The following is an 11,794-nucleotide window of genomic DNA, read 5'->3' as shown; positions in this document are numbered from 1 at the left end:
GCTTGATGCAGAAAATGATATTTTTTGGCAGTGAATGGATTATGACGAGGACCTGACCAATATAAATGTCAGATTTGGCTGCCTTTAGTCAACATCTCCATGGAGACGAGCTGGAGGCCTCAGGTCAGGTCTGAGGAGAGATGAGCTGCTCACAGCAAACACAGACTTGTTTGTTCATTTTTTAGGGATTTTTCGACGCTACGAATATCAGAATAAAATACAAGCATTTTTTTTTTTTTATTTATTGGGTGAAATGTTACATGATGTGGCTTTAAGTTCCGGAAAGCGGTGTGGCACTTGAAGACATTTGAAATCTGCACTTAGGGCTAGATCATGATTTTATTAAAGGAAATTCCCTCTATTCCCATCCCACCAATGCGGCGCAGTCTTATGTCACTTCCCCTTTACCACCACTAGAGGGCCCACCACACCACACGAGCACCAGGGGATTATTCCACCTGCAGATCCTCTGAGTCGAAGCAGTGTGGACACAGCTACGTACCCTCTCCGGTCCGTGCTGAACATGATGTGCTCGTCGTCCGCCTCGGGGTGATAGGAGAGGGTGGAGCCGGCCATGGAGAGCAGGTCGGGGTCTGCAGACAGGAGCGAGGGCTGGGGGGAGGTCAGGAGGCTGCGGCGCGAGCGACACACGCTGCTGTTGCGGGTCAGGGGAGGGCGCATCATACTGGGAGCTGAAACACACAGGGACAGAAGAAGTTAAGGGCGCACGCAAAGGATTAAGCCACGATTCCATTAAGGGGGATGAGGGCAGAGGATGTGACGAGTGTGGCACGCACATGTGAACTGCTGGATGATGGGGGGCGTATCCTCGTCCAGGTCGTCCACTCCCCCGGCGATGGGGTAGGGCGGCACAGACACGCGGGGCATCACCACCCAGCTGTGGTCCGAGTACAGGCTGGCCGTCAGAGTGGGCAGGCCCGAGTTATTGACCACAGGGAAACCGCACAGCTTCTCGATCTGCTGCCAGCGGTGCAGACGCTCGCGGAGACAGGCCGTGACCTCCGACAGGGCTTTCCTATGACAGGCAATCGATGGTTTTGATTTTGCATCGCGAGGAGCATGCTGAGAAGTCAGGTTCCACAGATCAGAGGGTTTACTTACTTTGCTTCTAGTATCTTGTGGTCCACCTCATCCAGCGATGAACTGTGGGCCACATGAAGAGTTCCAAAAACTGAACCTCTTTTCTTTTTGATTTTTTCAGCCTGAAATTGGAAACAAATACATTATGCTCTAGCCTTGAGGTTCTCGAATCAGGATCAACCCAGGTTTATATGGGCTCTAAATCAGTGCTTCCCAACCAGGGGTACAGGGGTGATGTTTTCTAGTAATAGGTTTGAACACAACTAATCACTAATAAATCTTTAGTTTAGTTGGTCATTTGGTAATAATTTTGGCAGGATCATCGAGAAAGGGGGTACTCTGAGTATAAATGAAGGACTCCGAGTATAAATAAAGGACTCAAAGGGCAGACAAAAAGGTTGGGAACTGCTGGTCTAAATCGGCCAATAGTGGACAACATTACGTCTAAACCAGAAAAAAAAAACATTTTTTACCATGTTACAATGTTATTCTCACATCAGAAAGTTGTGGCATTGTGTTTTGAGCCGCGAGTGCAATCTTTGGATCTCCACTGGTGGCTTTTCTGCCCAAAAAGCTCCTCCTGAGGTCTCCGGCTAAACTTAAATCTTTTCATCTTCGAGTAAAAAAATACTCACTATAGCTTCACTACAAAAATACAGACTTTTTCTGTTTTCTGCCTATCTTTCTTTCTCTTTATTGAAACAGCTGCTCAGCAAAGGGAGGTGGAAGGGGCTTATGGTTGCTCGCACGGAGGATCAGGAAGTGAACTGGATATCTTTGTTTCAGCTGTTTTAGATCAATACTGCATTTTCTAACCAACAAAGGGTAAGATAGTGATAAAGGTGTGTTTGAGATTATCACCAAATAGCTGGAAAAAGCATAAGTGCCCCTCTTTAAACACATCAGCAAAGCATATGTGAAATGATCTAAAACTTGAAGAAGCTCAAGAACCACAGTTTGAGAACCACAGCTAAGAATACTACTTGGTTCATTTGGATTAGGTGGATTATTGCGCAGTATTTTTATATGATATGATTTTATATGATATGAAATATATTACTCAAAACCCACAACAGTGACCCTGATTCCTCACACTACAATAATGAGTAGAAAAAGGAACAAAAAGCAGCATTTCCACAGACGGCCGCACCTCGTCTTTGGCCACGCAGAGCTGGAACTCGGCGTTCTGCTTCTTGATGTTGTAGTACTGCACCTCGACCTCGTGCGTGAGCTGCAGCCACTTCTGCAGCATCTCCGGCACCGAGCGCTCCGACTGCATCTCCTTCTCGGCGCGCTTCAGGGCCTTCCGCACCTGCGCCGCCCCCCCCGACACGACGCCACAGGGTTAGAGGCCAGAGACACAAAAGGCGAAAGGTCCGCCGCAATAACGAGGAGACTCACCTGAACCAGCTCCTCCTCCGCGTACTTGAGGCGGCTCAGCTCGCACTCGGCGCCCTCCCGCAGCTCCCTCAGCCTGTACGCCTCTTTCTTCGCGCCCGTGATCTCATCCCTCATCTTCTGCTCCAAGTTCTGCTTCTCCACAGCCACGGTGCGGTTCTCCTCCTGGGCCTTCTCCAGCCTGCACCGACCACGCTAGGTTAGACTTCATTCAACATATATCTATATACAGTATAATCTCCCAGGGTTCACTTTTCACTTGAAACTATTTTTCAGGACATTTCCAGGATTTCGTTAAGTGCAATAAAAAAAGGATGCTAACATGCTAACATTAACGACCATATCTCCGCGAGTATTTGACCAATCTTCACAAAACAAACACCCGTTCAGAGCACACAAGCAGGAGCACTGTTGGATCTCCTAACAGTTAAATGCGGACAGTTAATGTGCAGAGTTTCCCCTAAATTACCGGGGATCCCCTTTACTTTGAGGTGCGCGGGCTGCAGCTGGCCCTGACGCCGGTGTGCACTCTCAATAATAAGTGGGATGATTGTTGGCGATATTCAGCACGTTTTTGCTGAAAGAACTCAAGCGGCTTACCAGCGTGACTGGGGTGCAAAGTCTAAGTTACGCCTTCATATATTTGTCCTCTGCCAACGTTTTTAGACACAGTAAACACACCCGGTCACACGCGCCCCCTCGGCGTAGGGCCTCACTATTTGAGAAGGGAATGTGTTGGGGGAACATTGAACTTTAAACACGTCAATTTGTCACGTTTGTTCTGCAATGGACTTGGATTGGACTGAAAGACTTAATTCGATTTTTTGTGTGTGCGTGCAGTCTGTAATGTAAATGAGAGAAAGTCAGAAGTTCACATAAAATAATGTTGTGGCGACTTGTTAGAGGACACATCATCCTATTGTACAACTGTAGTACTTTTTGAAAAGAATGTTCCCCACTTGACATTAGCGCTTGACATTAATAGACAGCGGGCTAAGACACAGCAAAGGTATCGTCTACATTTATAACAGCAAAGTTAGTTAACCTCTTAGCACCCGCCTAAACCAAATGCATTCTGTCCTCTTTTGGCTGTGTAACACCTCATTTGAAAGCTAAGACCCACAAAACTGATCTTTTTCCTCGCATTGTTGCTGTGTTGTGTCACCTTTTGTATGTTTTTTGTTTCTTTTTGTTTTTCTTTTTTTTGTCACATTTTTGTTGAATTTTTGTCACTTTTTGTTGAATTTTTGTCACATTTTTGTTGAATTTTTCTCACATTTTTGTTGAATTTTTGTCACATTTTTGTTGAATTTTTCTCACATTTTTGTTGAATTTTTGTCACATTTTTGTTGAATTTTTGTCACATTTTTGTTGAGTTTTTGTCACATTTTTGTTGAATTTTTGCCACATTTTTGTCGCGTTTACATCCTTGTTTTCTTCTCATTTTTTGTGGCTATTTAGGTGCTTTTTTCCCAAGAAGCTTTTTGATTAGGGTAAAGCCAAACTGGAGAAAATAGGATCTGTTCAGGTGGGAGTTAAAAGGTTAAGTTAAGATTTTTTCACATTATCCATGACAATACAACAGACAAAGTCATTTTACAGGTTTTCTAGGTGGCGTGAGAACCCCGCCAGTGCCAAACCTCCACTCATGAAGTTGAATTATTCTCAAACAAAATACCGTGGACATACCGATTCTGCAGGTCGAGGAGGCTCTGCTCGGCGTGCTGTAGGCTCTCCAGGTCCTTCATCATCTGGGAGATGTGCACCTTACTCGACTTGTTCTGCACGTACGCGAACCAGCAGCCGCCCACGCCGATCACTATGGAGAACATCAGGACGAAGTCTTTCATCCAGTTGTGCTGCGGACCTGCAGGAGAGGGTTACAAAAAACAGGACGAGCGAGTGACGAGGGGAAAAGAAAAGGATTTAGCATCGATTTTAAGAGTCTGGAGGTTCTGCTTACGTTGAGGAGGGCCAAAGAGCACAGCATCCAGCGCCTTTAGATTCAACTTCTGTTTATGCCGCTGGTCTAAGATCTTCAACTGCATTGATAAAAACGACGGCTCATTCGCTGCTATTCTGAAATATTAAAGAACAAACACATAAGAGATCATCATTATATCCCTGATGAGACTGAAAAAGAGCTCAAAACATGTGCATTATAATATGTGTCATTCATGGTTGGTGGGTTAAAAGAGCATTTTCTCCCCTGACCTAGTTTATCCTGGAGCTGAGTGCCTTTTCATGTAAAAATATTGATGTAGCAACACTTTAGCCGCCTCGCTGTTGAAACCGTACCTCTTCAGTGACATCACTCGTGAGTCACTGGCCGTGGGCGCTGTCGCGTAACAGGATACCCCTCTGTGACCCCCCCCCCACCACCACCACCACCACCGAGAACTTGCCGTCTACAGGAGTGTAACTGTAGATCTGTATGTTGCAATGAGCACACAAGTAACACATGTGCTGACTTGGTGACAGCTGTATTATCGATACAAGCCCTCGGAAATCGAATTCACAGGGATTTAAGGGCAGCTTGATGGTTGCGTTACACTCATTGACCAGAAGTGGGCAGCGTTGCACAGGTAATAGTGGAGCAGGTGCACAGCGGAGAAGGTGCTCATTAAAACAAAGTACTGCTTTAAAATGTATTGCAATTGCATCAGTGCCAAATATCGCAGACATGCAATTATTTTTGAAGGTATCATTTTCCCTGCAAACAATATTCTGCCTCCATGGGGCTCTACTCTCTCTAAACGTGTTCTGCCTGTGATTCTTGTATTTGTTCAGAGCAATTCGAAAGGATTTCTCCCAGGAACGAACCGAGGTAAAGTGTTCCCCGTCACTTTGAAGTCTCGGAAGTTCTTCTCGTACTGAGGCAGCTCCACGCACTCCTTCAGCCACTGCACCGTCTCCTCCGTCGTCCAGTTATGAACTACAATAAACAAACAAAAAAAAGGATAAAAGAATCAAGATCGGCAATGTAGTGTATTTTTGTACAGCCCACAATAGAAAAAACGATGCAGATGCCACAAAGTGAACTAGACAATTGTAACGCTCTAATGTTTGGTTGGGCCGCGTTGGTTGTTTCAATAAGCTTCTGTAATGTCAGGGCAAGCAGATCCAGATTCATTTTTCACAAAGATCTTGCACTGATGATGGGAGAGTGTAACCACTGCGCGAAGCCTTCCCCAGCACATCCCAAAGATTCTCAATGGCCGCAAGATCTGGACTCTGTGGCGGCCAATCCATGAGTGAAAATGATCTTCCTGAGCTACTCTTTCATAATGTAAACCCAATGAATCCTGGTATTGTCATCTTGGAATATACCCGCGCCATCAGGGACGAAGAAATGGCCGATCTCATTCTTTGGGCACATAGTGTTACCGAACCAAGACCTGAACAATCCCAGAACAGTTAGTTAAATCCAGGTAAGTACTTTTTTTTTTGGTCAGGCAGAGTCCACTGTCCTTAGACCCCCCCCTTTCTCGGTAAGAAAAAAACAAAAGAGGGTAGAAAAAGAAACCTTGAGGAGAACCCCATTGCCCCTGAACCTTCCATGCACAGACAGGTGCCCCAATGATGCAGGGCTCACTATAACAACCATGTCTATAAACATAAACTGGCAAAGATACTTGTGCCACTGTTCTAAAAAATAACTGATCTGAAAGAGGATGAAAAGATAATAATAATAAGGTGAAGGATCAATAATGCCATAAGAAGGCAGACGAGGCTGTCTCACCCTGCACATTCCTTCGTGCCTTGCTAAATGCTTCAACCAGAAAACAAAACACAACAAACAAAGGATTATAACGAAATCCATAGGGACATAAAGCAGTTTGCAACATGTGGGTGTTTTACAGCCCGTCCTTGAAAGACTAATCCGCGTCTTTCACCATCGCTGGTGCCAGTTTTCTTTGAGACGCGCCACACCTGTATCACGTGGTGTTTCATTACACAATGATGGCTAATGTTGCAGCTTGAGATTGCGAATCAATAAAGCGTGTAATAACAAAAGGAGCACAGCTGTGTTTCCTGCACGTGGTGGCAGTGTGGTTACCTTCGGAAGTCTTCCAGCACCTCCACAGCTCCTCCACGGTGATGTGCTGGTCCTCGCGGTGCAGGACGCTGTGCTTGTTGGTCTGCTGTTGCTTCATGTCTTCTATTATAAACTGGAAAACAACACAAAAGGAACATGTTTCAGGGATTTCAGATTTACTGCATTAAATCTAGTGTGAATATTGTAAGAAGAAGCAATAATTAAGTGACAAACTGAGCCGAGCTGGTTTTAGGATTTGCCTTTTTCTTTTCAATTCAGCGCGTGAAAGCTGGCCAGAACCGGCTTTGGAGCTAAAAGTCCGACATCCACACTTTTCTTTTCTTCCTTTTAGGGACTTTTTGAAAAGAGGAAGAAGAGCGATGGCGGGGGCAACACTTCCACCTGTGAGTGATGTGTGGCCTGCACTTTCCGGATGCCCCCCCTGCTGAAGCGGCGAGCCAGAGAAATCCCCACCAACAGAGTGCCACAACAACCAGGGAGGCCCAGAACAAATCGATGGCTGCCCACCAAATGCTTTTTGTGTGGCCTTGGCATAAACTACGGGCCTGTCCACATTTCTCTGCACAGCCATTCCCACTCACTCCAGTTATCGCCCCATAGCAATTGCAGCGGAGTGGGCTTTACACAAAGTCTCTCCTTTGTTTAATTCGGTTGCAACTAAAAGTAATGAACGTACAACTGAATGTGAATCTTAAAGGCACTACAGTGTGCCAGATTTTTTTCCCAAGTGATGGAATCAAATTAATTCTGGGAAAAACACGGTACACATGATTATAAAGCATATGAATCGAGTTTATGAACTTCCAATGAATAGTAGGCAACAAGTAGGTAACATTACTTTTAAAACAGTGCTGTTTTTTTAGAACAGTGTTTCCCAATCTGGGGTACTCGAGCACTGAGCAGGACGTGCTTGCAATTATTTCAGCTTAATGAAGGTGAAACTGAACATTATTTTGAAAGGAAAAGCTACACTTTGCAGTTATGTTGTGACGTCATATAGTTTCGGAAGAATTTCAAGTATATTTTGAACACATTTTTTTTTAACTTACAAATAGGGCTTTCATAGTGACAGTAAACAAACTGTAACACCTTTTAGGCAGGAGGTACACGGACAAGCACTGAAGGGTCCAGGGGGTCCGCAAGACAAAAAAGGTTGGGAACCACTGGCTTAGATCATAATGGTTCATATGGTTTTGGTCAAGTACATGGTTAAAATATTGGGTCAATCTGACACTATAATAAACACCAGACCCAAGTCGAATTGTGAATATAATGACTTGCTTTATCTTATTACCACAGCAATAATTATTCTTCCTGAGGCTCACATAAAACAACACAAACAAGTCCAATAACATTCCCAAGTCCATATTGACAAAGGTTGCTTAAGCTAACATCAAGTCACGAGTTGGATTTACAGTCACATCTTACAGAATGTTTTATCATCATGTTTGCTTTAGATCAACATGCTGGATCTAACTTACAACTCAAGGGTAAAAAGCATATCTCTACAGACTATTCCATATTTGTAAATGCTTGTTATTTTTCGGGCTTGAACAACTGGTGACTGTCTGTGCGGATGATCTCACTAGTGACTTGACACACGGTAATACATGGCTGCATTGTTTTCCTTGCTAAACAATAGTAGCATTGACGATAAGAGGAACAAACAATATCATGACTGATAGCCTTTAGACATCCAATAGCTGTATGCCACGGAGCCCACATGCTACATGCTAGCCAGGTGAAGCTAGCTATACAGTGCACACCATGAAGTGAACAGCCCAATAACACTTCGTTGCTGACATTGAGAGCATAATGGAAACGGAGAGAGTCTTCCAGTGCTGAGAGCCTTTTGTCTGTCAGAAGAAGAAGAAAAAACCTCTGATCAAAAAGGCGTTTGAAACTGTCCTTGGAGAAATCACTTCATGCTAAAATTACGCATATCATCACATTCTCCACCGATGTCAGAATGATCTAAGAGCGTGGTGGTCTTTTGATTTTTTTGGGCACGGAAATGTGACTTTTCCCTTTTCCGGTTGGTACTAAGGTAGCCACAAAATGTTCACTACAGAAGCCTCAAAGGGTCAGAACATGGCCTTTAAAATAAGTTACATGGAATTTGTTTAGTCCTCCATCAGCAATTATAATGATTGTGAACTTGCAGGCTAGCTTTTATTAGCATTAGCAATACCGTGAGAGTGACTCTGAAAAAGTGGCCCTGCAAGTTGTGAAACGTGCACTTAAACCCGTCCCAGATACGCATTAGGAATGTTGGGAATGAGACCACAACGAACAGGTTTAACGTTCACTCCTCTTTCATCGTTGTAAACCAAAAAACAAATCAGGCATCGGGCCTTTCAAGCAGTACTAAGTAACTCATGCCCCGAGGCCATAAGCGCCACTGCAGGTGTCATAATACGTTGCAGTTTTTTACTCATTAATTGTCCTTGAGAGTAAATACTACGCTGACAGAAAAGAGCGTAGTATTTTTCTGTCAATAGAGATCATTTTTGTCACTCAAACTTGGCTGCAAATACTGTTTAAGTGGTGCTAGCCCACAGTTAGCTTTGCCCGTTAGCCTGCTAGCTTCTTCTTCGTGATTCCATTAGTGTGTATCAGGTCTCCGACATTTGGAGGAGATGAAAGACCCCCCAATCATCCCAAACTCCTTTTCTCTAAAAAACGTTTTTATTGCTTTACATACTGGGTAAAATACATGAAATTTCTACAAATACTACTTCAAGTTAAGTGCCTTTTTGAGCAAGCCTAGTAGGATTCAAGACCCTAAACACTTACACAACATGAAATCTGTCTTAGTACGTAGCATTTAAGTTTTTCCGCACCATATAGCCCGTTTGTTTAAGGTCTGCTGAATCCAGACAAAACACTGCTAGCCACTGTAACTCAGGGCTCCAACGCAGTGACAATGCTAATGCTAATGAGGATGGCGGCTGACGTACAGCGGAGAGACCGGTGTGTGCTGAGTCACTGGAGGGACCACAGTGTGCACTCAAGTATTCCAAGCGAAAGTCCTGCTGCTCGGAGAAGTGAAGACGTGCTGGCACACAAGAGAGCCTTCAAGGATGTTCGCACGGACGGAGTGAAAGGCCGGGCAGCAGAGACTTTGGGACATTACCCACTGACGCTTCATCGTTTCAATTTATACAGCGCATCTCCTCCTACAATGGGCACAAACCTCAGCCGTTCACATGAGACTCGGCATTTCGTCCAAATGAAATGCTGGAATCAGGAGGTTGCCATGGATACTCTGGCGCACCTTGGTGATATTTGTCATACTTGTGGGGATAAATGTGATCAGGAATACATGTTTCTGTTATCTTTTACCTACCTGACTTGGGACAGCAAAAATATAGGACATTTCGTGTCATTGTACATAGTTTAACCTTGAACCGAGTGGATTTTTCCAGTATGACATCACCCAAATCTAGAAGCTTCTTGACTGGAGCCTAGATCTTTTTCCTTGCAAAAATGCAATGAAAAAGAACAGCAAAAAAGTGACAGCAACAATGCCACTTTTTTTGTTGCTTTTTAAATTAGTTTTCGTCAGTTTTTTGTTGTATTTTCATCCTTGTTTTCTTCTCGCTTTTGTTGCTAATTCTTTTTCAAGAAGCTTTAGGATTTGGGTAAAGCCAAACTGGAGAAAATGTGCGGGGGGTTAAGAGGTTAAATAATAGCTCTCAGTGTAAAGTGAATAATAAGTTGTCCTTTAAAGTGCCTTTGATATATTACACATATTTTTTCTAGATTTTGCCAAAAAATGTATCCAGCTTTCAGAAGTTTGACCTTTTTTTGTGACGTTTACTGTTTCACTTCCTTATTGGACACTGACAGGAAGTTACATAGTAGAGTTTTAACTATTTCAAATTTTGCCAACCATGTTATATCAATGAGAAATGAGTGTCAGAGTTTTATGGAATTTTACCTCCTCTATCCATGTCATCAACTTGTATTTTTTTTTACTATATTTATTGATTCCCTATGCTTATCCGGAACACTGAACTAAAAGAGGTATTTGTATTATGGGAAGCAATAAATGTAGTTGTCAACTGCCTATAGAAGTAGTAAGAGAAAGTGTATACTCAACATACAACATGAATAACATTGGACATGAACCTTACGAGACACAGTGACAGGAGCCAACAAAGGACTCGCTTGTTCGCATTTCACATACAAGATCAGCTCCCATGATTCTCTGCTCTCTCCCCTCTACTGTGAATGTTTTCAGCACTGGCATTTACAGCATCTGTCCACACTTTCTACTCATTCTACTGATTAAGACAGCTCATTGTGTGCAACCAGTAAAAGCAGACATACTAATTTGATCTGCCGGCGATAAATTCACCAAGGAGCCAACAGATTAGAATTGGTACGGTATAATTATGGGAATGACCTTGGTCGTGACATTGAAAAAGGAAGAATATTTCCTGTTAAAATAATAATGCCGCTATGGAGAAAGCTGCCAAATATTTATCCGGACGTTCCGGATTTATTGGGCCCTAAAATGGGAGCGGATGGACAAACCTGAAGTTACTTTAAGCAAAAGTGAGACTGTTTTATGTCACTCAGGAGAAGAGAAGCCCAGAGGAAAACAAACAGCTGGCCAGAAAAGGTCTGCTTTCACAAACTTGTCATTTCACCTTTTAGATAACATCACTATAGACTAATACACCTTCTATAGTAGTGCTAGTGATCAATCGAGGCTCACAACTATCATAACTAATATGAAATGAAAGCTTATTTGATGAGGACGATAATGTCAAAACTGAAACTACAGCAGTCCATAGCTCAAATCTGAAAAGTTTGTTACAGTATGGGCAATTTAGTTAATGAATATCTTGATAAAGTACTACCTTTTTTTGTTTTCGTTTTGCATAATTGAGAGTTTTGAGGTAACTTTAAGTGGACATATCAAGCATAGTTGCAGCCTTAATATATATTTTTTGGGAGGGTGCTCCAGCATTGATGTTTTATCCAACACAGAAAAGACACAGCCAAAGTGAACAAGGTTGTTCAAAACTGAGTGAATGAAGGCAAACACTAGTAGGAGGCCCGTGATTTGTTGTGGAAACCCCTGGGGTTAAAGACAACAAATTCAGGGATCATAGTCGTGTCGAGGTAAAATTCCAACAACTGATTGACTTCGCAGGTTATCTGATGACTTGGAGTCATCTCCTGGCCCCCGACTACAACTTTATGTAACTTTTGGTGAGCTGA

The 11,794-nt window shown here is 43.3% G+C and overlaps 1 protein-coding gene and 1 long non-coding RNA gene across 2 annotated transcripts in view; one reads left to right on the top strand and one right to left on the bottom strand.

The window, feature by feature from the left end:
- LOC306980452 overlaps positions 1-11,794 on the top strand; it is a 359,700-nt gene that overhangs the window by 192,349 nt on the left and 155,557 nt on the right. The window lies entirely within an intron of this gene.
- The window catches only part of stim2b (stromal interaction molecule 2b), a 33,916-nt gene that overhangs the window by 2,187 nt on the left and 19,935 nt on the right, over positions 1-11,794 (bottom strand). Inside the window, exons 3-11 of the mRNA XM_079579829.1 lie at positions 6,560-6,671; positions 5,323-5,434; positions 4,463-4,578; positions 4,189-4,366; positions 2,503-2,680; positions 2,252-2,413; positions 1,123-1,223; positions 798-1,036; positions 503-692 (exon numbers count right to left, since the gene is read on the bottom strand). Coding sequence (XP_079435955.1) covers positions 503-692; positions 798-1,036; positions 1,123-1,223; positions 2,252-2,413; positions 2,503-2,680; positions 4,189-4,366; positions 4,463-4,578; positions 5,323-5,434; positions 6,560-6,671 — 1,388 coding nt within the window. The remainder of the gene's footprint in view (positions 1-502; positions 693-797; positions 1,037-1,122; positions 1,224-2,251; positions 2,414-2,502; positions 2,681-4,188; positions 4,367-4,462; positions 4,579-5,322; positions 5,435-6,559; positions 6,672-11,794) is intronic.

The sequence above is a fragment of the Gobius niger genome, assembly GCF_951799975.1.
Source record: "Gobius niger genome assembly, chromosome: 21".
In the NCBI taxonomy this organism is placed as follows: domain Eukaryota; kingdom Metazoa; phylum Chordata; class Actinopteri; order Gobiiformes; family Gobiidae; genus Gobius; species Gobius niger.
The sequence above is the reverse complement of the archived record's forward strand: the minus strand, read 5'-3'. Positions and strand labels throughout refer to the sequence as shown.